This window comes from Quercus lobata, chromosome 2 (assembly GCF_001633185.2).
Source record: "Quercus lobata isolate SW786 chromosome 2, ValleyOak3.0 Primary Assembly, whole genome shotgun sequence".
NCBI lineage: Eukaryota > Viridiplantae > Streptophyta > Magnoliopsida > Fagales > Fagaceae > Quercus > Quercus lobata.
The window spans coordinates 61199555-61215736 of record NC_044905.1 but is presented as its reverse complement, the minus strand read 5'-3'; the positions used below and the strand labels follow the sequence as shown (position 1 = coordinate 61215736).

The following is a 16182-nucleotide window of genomic DNA, read 5'->3' as shown; positions in this document are numbered from 1 at the left end:
AATCATGTCAAACGGACACTGAGTCTACGTGTGTGAGATTGTCTCATTTTTAATTAGTTAGTAATAAATTGATTATGTAACTCCTCCTTGAGTGAAGTTCACGCTTCATAGTTCTAACTTCTAACTAACAAAATGGAGAGAGAGAGAGAGAGAGAGAGAGAGAGAGAGAATTATAAAATCCATGATACATGAGTCTCCAATTAATTATGACTCAACCTTGGGTCCATATATATCATTGAATTTTTTTTTTTTTTTTTTTTTTGCTGAGTAAATACTTTATTTACTGCAAAACAAAGAGATACAATCCATATTGGGCTTGTGGCCATCTCGATCCAAAACCTAAATAATCAAAGGCGACAGATTAGAGATGGGTACTAGCCCATTCCAGTTCAAAAGGGCAAGCCATCTAGCTAAAAGATGAGTTGCTTCATTACCTTTTCTAAAAACAAAAGAAAATTTTATATTATCAAAATCTTTAACAAAATACAAAATGTCCTCCACCACAGGCTTAATACTCCAATGAGGCGCTGATTATTGATTTCTCAATGGCTCAATTACATTCCATGCATCTTCTTCAATCACAACATTCTTAAAACATGCATTTGCTGCTCTTTGAATGGCCAACAAGGCTGTATTTGCCTCACCAAATAAAGGGCTACCTACTCAGCTGCTCTACCCATGCAGCTACAAGTTCACCTCCCTTTTCCTACTACTGCCACATATGTTTTTCCTTCTCTTATTGCAGCATCAAAATTCAATTTTATCCAATTTGGTGGAGGTGGGATTCATGTTTTGTCCTTAGAAGAATTTTTACTTTGAATCTTCCAACTTTGCTTGTGTTCCTCAAAGGATTTATTCACTTGCCTTGCAAGTTCAACCGGAGTTGTTTTGATTCCTTCCACTCGAGCCTTGTTTCTACTCATCTAGACTTGGTCACACATGATTGCAGCAAATAATTGAAACTCTTTTGTTGTTTCTTCATCTAGGCCTAGAGAGGGTTTTGGGTTGATAATCATCTTCACCCAATCTAGTATGGATATGGAATCCAAAGTGTTCATCCTTAAAGGCCATGGGGCTAGGAGCCAAACTTTAGCTGCCTAGTCACACAGCAAAAATAAATGCTCCAAAGTTTCTGGAGCCTTGCTGCATAAGTGGCACTCATTTGATGGGAGGGTAAACCTTCTATTTAGTATAGAAGTTGTAGGGAGGATTTCCCAAGCCAATTTCCACAACAGGTTCTTGAGCCTAGCATGTATTTTCATCTTCCATAACTCCTTCCAATCCTTGCTTTGCATCACGGGATGAGAGGTTGAGGTGGGAGTTCTAATAGCATTATAAGCCGATTTCACTGAAAATTCACCTGAAGGATTCAAGTATCAAAAAACTTGATCATTAATAGATTGTTGAGAGAAGTGAATGCTGAGGATTTTATTGACTGTAATTGGCTCAAAAAGATCTGAAAGTAAACCTCTATCCCATTGTCTTGAGTCCTAATCAATCAAGTCAACCACTAAATGTGCGTCACAAGTAGCTCAACTTCTAACTTAAGGGATTAGATTAGGCTCATTTGGAATCCATGGGTCTTCCCATATCCAAGTGTTCAATCCATTGCCTATCCTGTGGCATAATCCTTTTTAAATCACTTCTCTACCACCAAATATACTTTGACAAGGCCAAGATGCTACTTTTGGCATAGACATTCTCATAAACTTTTTGCTTCTCACATACTTCTTTTTGAACACTTTGACCCACATCTTATCAACATTGCTAGCAACCTCCCATGTCATTTTAGCCACCAAGGCTTTGTTCATATCTTTGTTTTCTTGATTCCTAACCCACCAACACTTTTTGGAGTACATATTGAATCCTAACTCTTCAAGCAGCAACCCATTTTGTTTTCCTCTTTAGAACCCTACTAGAAATTTCTGTTCAAAGAGTCCAATTTATTACAAACTTGTTTTGGTAGGAGCAAAGATGAAGCTTGATAGGATGGAATAGAGGAGGCCACAGAAGAAATTAGAGTTGTTCTACCTGCCTAAGATAGAATTTTCATCTTCCAACCCTGCAACGTTTGCCTCACTTTTTCAATGATCTCCTCAGTAGCAGCTTTCTTGTCTCTACCTAAAGCCATAGGAATGCCCAAGTATTTTTCTTTTCTATAGTTTGCCAATTGAGATCTTACTCCTTGGTTCACATTTTTGCTAAAAACTATCACCGATTTCAAGAAATTCACCTTTTGGCCAAACCAATCAAAGAAAGTGTCTAAATATGCTTTGATACTCCCCATGTTCCCCTCATTTGCTTGAGCAAAGATGAACAAATCATCTGCAAATTGAAGGTGGGTGATTGGCATCAAGTCAGGAGCTAATTTATAGCCAATAATTTTGTTATTTACTGCTTCTCCCTCTATGAGTCTAGTAAGAACTTCAGCTGCAAGAATAAATAGAAAGGGAGAGAGAAGATCACCTTGTCTCAACCTTCTCTTGGGCTTGAAGAAGCTATAAGGGCTGCCGTTAATTAAGATTGAAAATGAGGTTGTAGTTACACATTGCATCACCAACTGGATCCAAATGTTTGGAAATCCAAAACCACGGAGGACTTTCTCTAAGAAACACTACTCCAACCGATCGTAAGCTTTCTCCATATCTATTTTTAAACCCATCCAACCTTTTTTTCCCTCTTTTCTTCTTAATTTCATGGATAATTTCTTAAGCCAAAAAGGTGTTCTCTTGAATTTTCCTCCCCAGAATGAAAGCTGTTTGCCATGGAGAAATTAGCTTAGAGAAAACCTGCTTTAATTTGTTGGCTAGCAGCTTCGAAATGATCTTATATATAACATTATATAAACTTATTGGCCTGAATTGGGAAACCATTGCAGCTTTATTCCCTTTAGGGATAAGGACAATGAAGGAATGATTTATTTCTCTCAACATGTACCCCCTTTGAAAAAAAGTGGTAATAGCTTCAATGACTTCACCATTAGGACCTGGAGCCTTATTTGATTCCATGCTGAATACAACACCTTTAATCTCCTCTGGTGTAGGAATTTTTGATAGCATCTCTATATCCTCTTCAGACAAGCTTGGGTTTATCAAGTTTTCCATGTTATTTGGGATTAAAGGATTAGACGTATCAAAAAGATTGGTGAAAAAACTCTCAAAACATCTTCCGATCTCCTCTCTCCCCGAAACCCATGAGCCTTGCTGGTTTTTTATAAAGTCAATCGAATTCTTGTGCCTTCTGATTATGGTGGTGAGGTGGAAAATTTTGGTACTAAGATCGGCTGCAATCAGCCACTTTGTTCTAGACTTTTGCCGCCATAAAGTTTCCTCCCTTTGGAGCCATTCTTGAAGCTCCATATTGATACTCGCTTCTTTACTTAAACTTTCTTGAGTTGGATCTTCACCTTGGATATTTCCCAGATTCTCCTAGCAATTCTTTATGTTTTGTTGGATATTCCCAAACCACTCCTTATTCCAAATTCTGAATTCTTTTTTTGCCTCTTTGAGCTTTTGACAAACTTTAAACAATGGGGTACCTTGAATATTAGCTTTCCAAGCCTTCTCAACTACAAACCAACTTGTCTCATCCTTGGTCCACACCTCTTCAAATTTAAAAGGTTGTTTAACCGATCGCCGCTCTCCTTCTGTGAATAAGACTATAGAAGAATGATTGGAAGTTGAGGATGGTAAATGCTCTTAGAAAAATAAGTCTCCATCTTTCATTCACAAATGCTCTATCCAACCTTTCTTTTATATTTGCTAATCCTTATCTTCTATTAGACCAGGTATAAGGATTGCTCGAAAATTGGAGGTCAATGAGCCCATTCTTATCAATCACATCATTCGAGCCTTCGCTAGATGAGCTAGCCATTGGTTTGCCTCCTTTTTTATCAGCCTGAGAGAAAACATTATTGAAATCTCCAATACATAGCCAACCTCCATCGAAAACCTCACCAACATTTTCTATTACTTCCCAAAAGGGCCTCTATTATTGCAGTTTGGAGGACCATACACAAAAGTAATAAGCCATGGCTCTTTCAAAGGGTCTGAGAAAATCAAACCATTAATCATATTGCAGCATTTGTAAGTAATTTCTATATCAACTCCATTCTTCCAACCCACCATAAGCCCACTTTCTTTCCTCTATGATCAACAGAATTTAAATTATAGAAACCCAAAGACATCAAAAACTTACTTCACTTCCTGATGGGAATTTTTGTTTTAGATAGGAAAATCACATCTGGACCAATATCCCTTATTAAGGCTTGAAGAGTCCTTTTTGCCGCGGCCTGAGCCAAGCCTCGGCAATTCCAGGAAAGTGTAATCATGGTTGTAGTGGGGGCATGTGTAGGCCCGCCTCCTCAACCATTTTGAATCTAAGGGATTCATCATCAATCAGAGTAACAAGGTCAAAAGAGATTACCTCTTGGGAAGGATTATAGGGCACAAGAGTTGCTTGTTCTCTGGCGAGTTCCTTAATCTTCTTCTTTCTGTTTAACTTGGACCTTCCCATGGTTTTGTTTTGACTTGATTGGTTATAAGGATTGGGCATTGAATCTAACTTGAGTAGAACAGAGCTCACTTTGGTTAGTTTAAGGGCTCTTATATTGGCTGGGCTCTCCCACTTCCTCCAATTTCCTTTTTCCTCGATTAAGAACCTTTGTTTGACTTATGGGAAGACTACTTTGGGCCTTTATTGAAGCAAGTGCTGGTTGCTCACCTTCATTATAATATGCTATCCATGATAGCACATTGTTTTGGGCCTTAGACAGCTCAATAAGAAGAGATGGGTCACTAAGGACCAAGTCAGACAAGGGAGATTGATATTCTTTAAATGGGGGGGGGGGGGTGTTCTTGAGATAGTCTGGAACCTTTAGTAGTTGAATCATGTTTCATTTGGGGGTAAGTATTGCAGTTTTCAAGAACTGGGATAATTGGATTGTTTTGTTCTTGGGAATTTGTACTAGGCTCGGATTGGATTAATAGGAAGGGGTTGGTTGCATTTGGATAGTCTGTTTCCATGGGGTAAGTGAGTTTAGAGTTGTGGGGTCAAGGAATTGGTTGAGGGAGTTTTGATTTCTAGAGTTTGGTTGGATATTTGGTTGGGATTAGGTGGGAATGTTTGGGTAATGGCTTAGAGAGATGTGTTTTGAAGTGACATGAGCATCTAGATTTTCAAACCTTGTCAGATTATTCCTTGAGCCATCTACTTGGGTTATGCTAATGTCTGACTGTTCCTTGGTTCCCGCGTCTTGCAGCATGTGTTCTCTACACTCTTCTCGCTCCTGGGCTATTGCCTCCTTCCTTCCCTCATCTTCCTCATCATTGGATTGAGTACTATCAGCAATGAATTCCACCCACTGTGAAGTTCTTTTACTAGATGATTCTGCCTTTAACCATGGCCCAAATCCAAACGGTTCCTTGAGGTTTAATTGCACTTCTACATCTGCCCAAGGGCATCTTGCTTTTAAGTGACCCAACCTACCGCATTTGAAACAAAACTCTGCAATTCTCTCATATTTAAACCGAATCCAAAGATTTGATTGTGTGTTTTTGTCTAGAAAAAATCCACGCATCAGTGGGTCTTCAACCTTTACCCTTAGAAATTTGCTCATACAAACTCCCCCACTACCAATGAAGTCCACCTTTAACACCTCTTCCACTAGAGCTCCAATCTCCTCTGTATTTTCCTTTGACATATACTCAATGGGGAGGCCATGCATTTGAACCCATAGAGGGATGCTTGAGAAATCCATATCCTCAACTAACATATTCTAGTGCCATTGTTTAAGGATAAGAGGAAAACCTTCAATATTCCAAGGCCCAGCTCTAGGATCCTCTTTTTATCTCCTTCACAAGCAAACTTGAACAGAAAAATATTTTCCTTTAGATCTACAATCTGCACACCTTTGGAGGTCCTCCATACTTTTAGAATAAAATTTTATTTAGTTAATTCGGATATCAACTCTTATATTCTTGTAAAAAATAAAGTGATGGATGTGCTAATTGATTCTTTCAATTTTTTTGGGACTTTTTAAAAGTGGAAAAAAAAATGGTACAACTAACTTTTTTTTTTTTTTTTTATTGTCACAAAAGAAATATATATTTAATAAAAAAGAACTCACTTATTGCCCCCACATATTGGGGGCTTTTCTTAGGGAGGGAGCCGTAGGCCATTAAAAGTGATGTCAACTTTAATCCATGTTGGTGCATTTTTTTTTTTTTTCCTATAAGGATTGGTGCAACCCTTTATGACCTGTATAATTCTCTTTCGTAAGATAAGATTCCCTTTTTTCTTCTCTCTTTGTTGTATTCTTCTTTGTTAACTAATTTTTGGTCTTATAACTTTTAGTAATTCCCTACATGGCCGGCAGATCTTTGCAAAACCGGCCAATTTCTTCATGAGAATTACGATTCTGTTATATAAAACATTAAGCACACAAATGTTAGTTTGGTTTGGATTTGCTTACTTGTTAATTTGTTGCTTAAAAAAAAACATATAATTATCCCTAAAAAACTGTGTATAAACAAATAAATAATATAAACTTCACATATAACCCAAACTAAACACACATTTGTTTAATCATCGGAAACATATCATACATGCAATTAAAATTTTTCTACCTTTTTTTTTTTTGAAAGGGTAAAATTTTTCTACCTTTACCTAATACTTAAGGCTTTAAAAATATTGATACAATCGTTATTCGATGAGATGACGTACCATAACATGCATATGTATCTCTCACGCACGTAGATTAATTCATTTGTACATCTCACATAATTCATTTGTAGCATACATAAAGAGGATAATATATTATGGATACCCTAAAACATACATAGTATGAAAACGCAAAAAAAAAAGATCAAATTTCTAGCCTTCTAGGAGAATATAGCCGGAAGCATCATATATAAATATATATTGTGTTTGATGATCTCCCATTTATGCAAAGAGTTACATAGTAACAACCAAAGTGACGTATTAGCATAGTAGGATTACAAGCACGGCCTCTCCTTACAGCCATGTGATTATTCTCACAATCCATGCAACGCAAGAAGCAGGAAGCAGATAGATAAACCTGGTACATGGTGGCGTCTCTTACGCAATTTGAAATCAAGCATATTATAATAGCATATAGAAAGTTTAAGTGACAAAGCCAAGGATGAATTGCCAGACCAGTGAAATGGTAATCGTGTACTTCCCAATATCCTCACCGGACGACTGAAGTACAGTGTATCCTCACCGGACAACTGAAGCACAGTGTTGGGTGCCACCGGACACAAGGCTCCCATTGCATTGCATGGCTCCACCCAAGTGGGGAGACAGGCCTGAGAACCTGTGACCCGGCTGCTGATAGGCATTGTTACCATTTCTATTGGAGACACTAGTGATGTCAGAGCAGGCTGTAATGGAACCAACATGTTGATGGGTTCCAAATTGACTACTATCAAAGTCTGATATATTTTCAGTGTCCGAGACATAATGGTTGCTACTAGTGGCGGTTGGATCAGGATTTTGCCCCTTTTTTGTGCTGAGAAAGCGTCCACCAGTCCCCCTAGTCCTATTTAATGCATGACGATGCCGAGACTCATGAAGATATGGCTACATTTAATTGAAAGGGATGCAGATCAGTATATTGAAAAAAATGATACTCTCACCCACCCTTCAGGCTTGTAAAAATACAACAGATGAATCAATGCATGACACCAAACTATATAGGAGATGAAACCCCCCACCCGTTGAGGTTATGGATGAAATGACATTTCCCTTGACGTTTGTAAATGAGTAGGAATATTTATTATTTAAAAAAAAAAAATTGAATATCCCTCAGTAAGCCACTGTGGGAGGGCATACCTTTTTGTTGTATTTATACAAACCCTAAGAAAGATGTCATTTTGCAGAGTTTCATTTTATGAAACCTCAAGGGAAGTAGGTGTAATTTTTTATCTGTTCTTTTTTCCCCAAGCAAATTATCAATTCATTAAAGATTCAAAGCAAAGATCATACAGATTTTCCCAAAACTAAAACATTCACTTCCACAAGAACCAAATGCAGCAAAAGGACATACATACCTTTCGAGCTTTGACAAGTTTGTTTTGAGCCTCAAGTTTTGCACGTGACTGTCTCCTTCTGAGGATTCCATGGTACTGTTTTGGATTGACATAAATGGGTCCATAATCCGTAAAATCAAGTGGCAGTGGGACTCGTGCAGGTGCCATCCCCATCATCTGCGGCCGAATCCGGTTAATTTCAGAAAAAATCGCAACAAATAGGTGAAAGGAAAAAACAGTTTAAGACAAAGGCCAGATTAATAATAAAGTAGATAAAGCTCCATTGTCCCTAGTCAGAGTTGCAATTGTACTGATCCAAAAAAATATTAGTCAGAGTTGGCCTCAACATGGAAAATAGCAAAATAATAGCTTTGTGCTAATTCATGTATTCCAACACCATCTAGCAAATTAGAGTATACAGATTCCCAATTTATGTGTTCTCCACAAGATAAAATTAACAAGGCAGAAGATTGGTATACATAGATCAAAGGGATCCTCAAACATTGAACTTAGTGGAACTTACAATTGCTTGTGGTCCATAAGCAGTCAACAACCCACCAAAGCATGGCTCAGCATAAGGATATGGAACACGAGCCTAAAATGGGAGAAGAAGCATGAGTTTTACAGCATAGCCTACAAACAAGGTTCCATGGTCTACAACTCAACCTACCATTGAATAGCTATGAGCAACTTGTGAGGGATTGAACATAAAATCTGAATTATTCAACAAAAAACCTGCCTTCATTTGACCTTTGGCATTGCCACAACCTTCATCTTGATCTGAATACATATATAAACAATTCATCACATGTTAGGCTAGCGTGTGCAAAAAAGAAACCCTTATGACCCCAGATCTAAATAAAAACATAGAACATTAACATGACATATGCAAGGAATGACCATATAGATTAGGATAAAAGGAGGTACTGCTTTCAACACTTGTTCTGCTGCAGATCCCTATTTCATTTAATTTACTTCAATTGAACTTTCCAAGCCAAATTTTCTATTGAACCATATGTGTAAACCTATCATGGTTTAAATCTCTAGTAACAGAGATCTATATTTTATTTAATTTGCTTCAAATAAACATTCCTAACCAAATCTTCAGAAGACACTTGCTAGCCAACTTTCACAATGAACAGAAAGTACAGGGGGAAAAAAAATAATAATAACATAGAATACACACATTAAAGCAAGTTTAAAGACATCTTTTGTATATGTAGTTCTTAGTCTCCAGAATACCTAACTTATTGAAAAATTGCACCTAGCAAATAATAATTGAATTCTTATTTTCTGCCTCACCTTAAGATCACTGTAAAAGCCTGCACCTCACAAGGGTTATACAAAAAATGTGGAACAGAATCACAGAATCAATTGAATAAATACCTGATTCTGATGAAATGCATTGACCTTGAGAATTGGTCCCTCCCACAGCACCCACTTCATGGTGAGACTGACCAGTAAATTGAATTGTGGATGATTCCTGGTCTGGTAGTTGAAGACCTAAATGTTTTGCTTCATGAATTTGTTGTTGTGGAGAATCCATTTTCAAGCTTGCGGTCTTGGATGAAGACGATGGAATTTTCTGTTCATTTGAATTCCACCACGATGAGCATTTAACAGTGAGATGGGGCATTGCATGAACAGGTTTTGTCAAGAATTTTTCTTGGGAAAGTTTAGATGTCTGTCAATTTTTTTTTCTGAATTTGATGCCAAAGCCAAAAGATCCTTAACTGTAAGCAGGTTACTTTGGCTCAATTTGAGATTAGCTACTCATGAAAAACACAAAAGTCAATGAGTAATTTTCATAAAATCATGTAAATACATGCATGTAATGACATGTTTGCAATCATTCAAAAATAGAAAAGATGGACTCAAGAACACATCAACATAAAGCCTCCAAGCACTCAAGAAGAGGATTGAATGCATTAATTTATTTTTCTTTACGGATTTAGTACGCACCACTTGTATACTACAGTAACCTAAGCCATACCTAATGTTTGACTACACATAAAATGATTTCATGGTAAGGAAAACAATCCTATAAATTAGAATCTCCAAACTCCCAAAGCAGTAAGATCCTCATTTAATAACAAAGAATTTGTTATCAAGGTTTGCCACTGTTAGCCATTTTTCTCATTATCCATATATGATCTTTTTCTTTCCAATTGTACTACTTTTATCAATTAAACCCAACATATCATGAATGAATAACATTTTGTGGATTGAATGGGAATGCTTAACGTTCATATCCTAATTTGTAGGAACAGAATTGAACGTTAGAATTTTGGTGGGTCTTTAAATAACCCATTTGAGCTCTCTGAAAAATGATGATGACTACATAGAAATCCTATAAGGAAAAAACCCATTACAGCCCAAACACTATTCACTCTTATCTCTCCCATTTTATCTAATTAAGAAATATAGATATATATTGTGGCTTTGTAAAATTTAAACAAAATAAATAGATATCTATATTTCTTAATTAGATAAAATGGGAGAGATAAGAGTGAATAGTGTTTGGGCTGTAATGGGTTTTTTCCTTATAGGATTTCTATGTAGTCATCATCATTTTTCAGAGAGCTCAAATGGGTTATTTAAAGACCCACCAAAATTCTAACGTTCAATTCTGTTCCTACAAATTAGGATATGAACGTTAAGCATTCCCATTCAATCCACAAAATGTTATTCATTCATGATATGTTGGGTTTAATTGATAAAAGTAGTACAATTGGAAAGAAAAAGATCATATATGGATAATGAGAAAAATGGCTAACAGTGGCAAACCTTGATAACAAATTCTTTGTTATTAAATGAGGATCTTACTGCTTTGGGAGTTTGGAGATTCTAATTTATAGGATTGTTTTCCTTACCATGAAATCATTTTATGTGTAGTCAAACATTAGGTATGGCTTAGGTTACTGTAGTAGAATACAAGTGGTGCTCACTTCCAAAATTATGGGTACTAAATCCGTAAAGAAGAAATAAATTAATGCATTCAATCCTCTTCTTGAGTGCTTGGAGGCTTTATGTTGATGTGTTCTTGAGTCCATCTTTTCTATTTTTGAATGATTGCAAACATGTCATTACATGCATGTATTTACATGATTTTATGAAAATTACTCATTGACTTTTGTGTTTTTCATGAGTAGCTAATCTCAAATTGAGCCAAAGTAACCTGCTTACAGTTAAGGATCTTTTGGCTTTGGCATCAAATTCAGAAAAAAAAATTGACAGACATCTAAACTTTCCCAAGAAAAATTCTTGACAAAACCTGTTCATGCAATGCCCCATCTCACTGTTAAATGCTCATCGTGGTGGAATTCAAATGAACAGAAAATTCCATCGTCTTCATCCAAGACCGCAAGCTTGAAAATGGATTCTCCACAACAACAAATTCATGAAGCAAAACATTTAGGTCTTCAACTACCAGACCAGGAATCATCCACAATTCAATTTACTGGTCAGTCTCACCATGAAGTGGGTGCTGTGGGAGGGACCAATTCTCAAGGTCAATGCATTTCATCAGAATCAGGTATTTATTCAATTGATTCTGTGATTCTGTTCCACATTTTTTGTATAACCCTTGTGAGGTGCAGGCTTTTACAGTGATCTTAAGGTGAGGCAGAAAATAAGAATTCAATTATTATTTGCTAGGTGCAATTTTTCAATAAGTTAGGTATTCTGGAGACTAAGAACTACATATACAAAAGATGTCTTTAAACTTGCTTTAATGTGTGTATTCTATGTTATTATTATTTTTTTTCCCCCTGTACTTTCTGTTCATTGTGAAAGTTGGCTAGCAAGTGTCTTCTGAAGATTTGGTTAGGAATGTTTATTTGAAGCAAATTAAATAAAATATAGATCTCTGTTACTAGAGATTTAAACCATGATAGGTTTACACATATGGTTCAATAGAAAATTTGGCTTGGAAAGTTCAATTGAAGTAAATTAAATGAAATAGGGATCTGCAGCAGAACAAGTGTTGAAAGCAGTACCTCCTTTTATCCTAATCTATATGGTCATTCCTTGCATATGTCATGTTAATGTTCTATGTTTTTATTTAGATCTGGGGTCATAAGGGTTTCTTTTTTGCACACGCTAGCCTAACATGTGATGAATTGTTTATATATGTATTCAGATCAAGATGAAGGTTGTGGCAATGCCAAAGGTCAAATGAAGGCAGGTTTTTTGTTGAATAATTCAGATTTTATGTTCAATCCCTCACAAGTTGCTCATAGCTATTCAATGGTAGGTTGAGTTGTAGACCATGGAACCTTGTTTGTAGGCTATGCTGTAAAACTCATGCTTCTTCTCCCATTTTAGGCTCGTGTTCCATATCCTTATGCTGAGCCATGCTTTGGTGGGTTGTTGACTGCTTATGGACCACAAGCAATTGTAAGTTCCACTAAGTTCAATGTTTGAGGATCCCTTTGATCTATGTATACCAATCTTCTGCCTTGTTAATTTTATCTTGTGGAGAACACATAAATTGGGAATCTGTATACTCTAATTTGCTAGATGGTGTTGGAATACATGAATTAGCACAAAGCTATTATTTTGCTATTTTCCATGTTGAGGCCAACTCTGACTAATATTTTTTTGGATCAGTACAATTGCAACTCTGACTAGGGACAATGGAGCTTTATCTACTTTATTATTAATCTGGCCTTTGTCTTAAACTGTTTTTTCCTTTCACCTATTTGTTGCGATTTTTTCTGAAATTAACCGGATTCGGCCGCAGATGATGGGGATGGCACCTGCACGAGTCCCACTGCCACTTGATTTTACGGATTATGGACCCATTTATGTCAATCCAAAACAGTACCATGGAATCCTCAGAAGGAGACAGTCACGTGCAAAACTTGAGGCTCAAAACAAACTTGTCAAAGCTCGAAAGGTATGTATGTCCTTTTGCTGCATTTGGTTCTTGTGGAAGTGAATGTTTTAGTTTTGGGAAAATCTGTATGATCTTTGCTTTGAATCTTTAATGAATTGATAATTTGCTTGGGGAAAAAAGAACAGATAAAAAATTACACCTACTTCCCTTGAGGTTTCATAAAATGACTCTGCAAAATGACATCTTTCTTAGGGTTTGTATAAATACAACAAAAAGGTATGCCCTCCCACAGTGGCTTACTGAGGGATATTCAATTTTTTTTTTTTAAATAATAAATATTCCTACTCATTTACAAACGTCAAGGGAAATGTCATTTCATCCATAACCTCAACGGGTGGGGGGTTTCATCTCCTATATAGTTTGGTGTCATGCATTGATTCATCTGTTGTATTTTTACAAGCCTGAAGGGTGGGTGAGAGTATCATTTTTTTCAATATACTGATCTGCATCCCTTTCAATTAAATGTAGCCATATCTTCATGAGTCTCGGCATCGTCATGCATTAAATAGGACTAGGGGGACTGGTGGACGCTTTCTCAGCACAAAAAAGGGGCAAAATCCTGATCCAACCGCCACTAGTAGCAACCATTATGTCTCGGACACTGAAAATATATCAGACTTTGATAGTAGTCAATTTGGAACCCATCAACATGTTGGTTCCATTACAGCCTGCTCTGACATCACTAGTGTCTCCAATAGAAATGGTAACAATGCCTATCAGCAGCCGGGTCACAGGTTCTCAGGCCTGTCTCCCCACTTGGGTGGAGCCATGCAATGCAATGGGAGCCTTGTGTCCGGTGGCACCCAACACTGTGCTTCAGTTGTCCGGTGAGGATACACTGTACTTCAGTCGTCCGGTGAGGATATTGGGAAGTACACGATTACCATTTCACTGGTCTGGCAATTCATCCTTGGCTTTGTCACTTAAACTTTCTATATGCTATTATAATATGCTTGATTTCAAATTGCGTAAGAGACGCCACCATGTACCAGGTTTATCTATCTGCTTCCTGCTTCTTGCGTTGCATGGATTGTGAGAATAATCACATGGCTGTAAGGAGAGGCCGTGCTTGTAATCCTACTATGCTAATACGTCACTTTGGTTGTTACTATGTAACTCTTTGCATAAATGGGAGATCATCAAACACAATATATATTTATATATGATGCTTCCGGCTATATTCTCCTAGAAGGCTAGAAATTTGATCTTTTTTTTTTGCGTTTTCATACTATGTATGTTTTAGGGTATCCATAATATATTATCCTCTTTATGTATGCTACAAATGAATTATGTGAGATGTACAAATGAATTAATCTACGTGCGTGAGAGATACATATGCATGTTATGGTACGTCATCTCATCGAATAACGATTGTATCAATATTTTTAAAGCCTTAAGTATTAGGTAAAGGTAGAAAAATTTTACCCTTTCAAAAAAAAAAAAGGTAGAAAAATTTTAATTGCATGTATGATATGTTTCCGATGATTAAACAAATGTGTGTTTAGTTTGGGTTATATGTGAAGTTTATATTATTTATTTGTTTATACACAGTTTTTTAGGGATAATTATATGTTTTTTTTTAAGCAACAAATTAACAAGTAAGCAAATCCAAACCAAACTAACATTTGTGTGCTTAATGTTTTATATAACAGAATCGTAATTCTCATGAAGAAATTGGCCGGTTTTGCAAAGATCTGCCGGCCATGTAGGGAATTACTAAAAGTTATAAGACCAAAAATTAGTTAACAAAGAAGAATACAACAAAGAGAGAAGAAAAAAGGGAATCTTATCTTACGAAAGAGAATTATACAGGTCATAAAGGGTTGCACCAATCCTTATAGGAAAAAAAAAAAAAATGCACCAACATGGATTAAAGTTGACATCACTTTTAATGGCCTACGGCTCCCTCCCTAAGAAAAGCCCCCAATATGTGGGGGCAATAAGTGAGTTCTTTTTTATTAAATATATATTTCTTTTGTGACAATAAAAAAAAAAAAAAAAAGTTAGTTGTACCATTTTTTTTTCCACTTTTAAAAAGTCCCAAAAAAATTGAAAGAATCAATTAGCACATCCATCACTTTATTTTTTACAAGAATATAAGAGTTGATATCCGAATTAACTAAATAAAATTTTATTCTAAAAGTATGGAGGACCTCCAAAGGTGTGCAGATTGTAGATCTAAAGGAAAATATTTTTCTGTTCAAGTTTGCTTGTGAAGGAGATAAAAAGAGGATCCTAGAGCTGGGCCTTGGAATATTGAAGGTTTTCCTCTTATCCTTAAACAATGGCACTAGAATATGTTAGTTGAGGATATGGATTTCTCAAGCATCCCTCTATGGGTTCAAATGCATGGCCTCCCCATTGAGTATATGTCAAAGGAAAATACAGAGGAGATTGGAGCTCTAGTGGAAGAGGTGTTAAAGGTGGACTTCATTGGTAGTGGGGGAGTTTGTATGAGCAAATTTCTAAGGGTAAAGGTTGAAGACCCACTGATGCGTGGATTTTTTCTAGACAAAAACACACAATCAAATCTTTGGATTCGGTTTAAATATGAGAGAATTGCAGAGTTTTGTTTCAAATGCGGTAGGTTGGGTCACTTAAAAGCAAGATGCCCTTGGGCAGATGTAGAAGTGCAATTAAACCTCAAGGAACCGTTTGGATTTGGGCCATGGTTAAAGGCAGAATCATCTAGTAAAAGAACTTCACAGTGGGTGGAATTCATTGCTGATAGTACTCAATCCAATGATGAGGAAGATGAGGGAAGGAAGGAGGCAATAGCCCAGGAGCGAGAAGAGTGTAGAGAACACATGCTGCAAGACGCGGGAACCAAGGAACAGTCAGACATTAGCATAACCCAAGTAGATGGCTCAAGGAATAATCTGACAAGGTTTGAAAATCTAGATGCTCATGTCACTTCAAAACACATCTCTCTAAGCCATTACCCAAACATTCCCACCTAATCCCAACCAAATATCCAACCAAACTCTAGAAATCAAAACTCCCTCAACCAATTCCTTGACCCCACAACTCTAAACTCACTTACCCCATGGAAACAGACTATCCAAATGCAACCAACCCCTTCCTATTAATCCAATCCGAGCCTAGTACAAATTCCCAAGAACAAAACAATCCAATTATCCCAGTTCTTGAAAACTGCAATACTTACCCCCAAATGAAACATGATTCAACTACTAAAGGTTCCAGACTATCTCAAGAACACCCCCCCCCCCC

General features: G+C 36.8%; 2 protein-coding genes across 3 annotated transcripts; one reads left to right on the top strand and one right to left on the bottom strand.

The window, feature by feature from the left end:
- Positions 1-6796: 6796 nt before the first annotated feature.
- LOC115976044 (nuclear transcription factor Y subunit A-3-like) lies at positions 6797-9982 on the bottom strand. The gene is made up of 5 exons (XM_031097126.1): positions 9438-9982; positions 8722-8831; positions 8575-8646; positions 8073-8228; positions 6797-7602 (listed from the first exon to the last, which is right to left on the bottom strand). The coding sequence occupies exons 1-5, from the start codon at positions 9685-9687 to the stop codon at positions 7240-7242; spliced, it is 951 nt and encodes a 316-aa protein (XP_030952986.1). The 5' UTR covers positions 9688-9982; the 3' UTR covers positions 6797-7239.
- A 527-nt stretch (positions 9983-10509) lies between these two features.
- Positions 10510-14225, top strand: LOC115976045 (nuclear transcription factor Y subunit A-3-like). 2 transcript variants are annotated; one of them, XM_031097128.1, is made up of 5 exons: positions 10510-11586; positions 12193-12233; positions 12378-12449; positions 12796-12951; positions 13420-14225. In XM_031097128.1, exons 1-5 carry the CDS (start codon positions 11337-11339, stop codon positions 13780-13782), a joined length of 882 nt encoding a protein of 293 aa, XP_030952988.1. In that variant the 5' UTR covers positions 10510-11336; the 3' UTR covers positions 13783-14225. The 2 variants fall into 2 exon arrangements, with proteins under 2 accessions (XP_030952988.1, XP_030952987.1); XM_031097127.1 differs by having other exon boundaries at positions 10511-11586; positions 12193-12302.
- The last annotated feature ends 1957 nt before the right edge of the window (positions 14226-16182 follow it).

Excerpts from the sequence above, each read along its gene's own strand:
- LOC115976044 (XM_031097126.1), bottom strand. The coding sequence starts at position 9,687 with ATGCCCCATCTCACTGTTAAATGCTCATCGTGGTGGAATTCAAATGAA. Across the intron at positions 8,832-9,437 it reads ATGCATTTCATCAGAATCAG|ATCAAGATGAAGGTTGTGGC; the intron begins GTATTTATTCAA and ends ATATGTATTCAG. Across the intron at positions 8,647-8,721 it reads TTGCTCATAGCTATTCAATG|GCTCGTGTTCCATATCCTTA; the intron begins GTAGGTTGAGTT and ends CTCCCATTTTAG.
- LOC115976045 (XM_031097127.1), top strand. The coding sequence starts at position 11,337 with ATGCCCCATCTCACTGTTAAATGCTCATCGTGGTGGAATTCAAATGAA. Across the intron at positions 12,450-12,795 it reads CTTATGGACCACAAGCAATT|ATGATGGGGATGGCACCTGC; the intron begins GTAAGTTCCACT and ends ATTCGGCCGCAG. Across the intron at positions 12,952-13,419 it reads AACTTGTCAAAGCTCGAAAG|CCATATCTTCATGAGTCTCG; the intron begins GTATGTATGTCC and ends AATTAAATGTAG.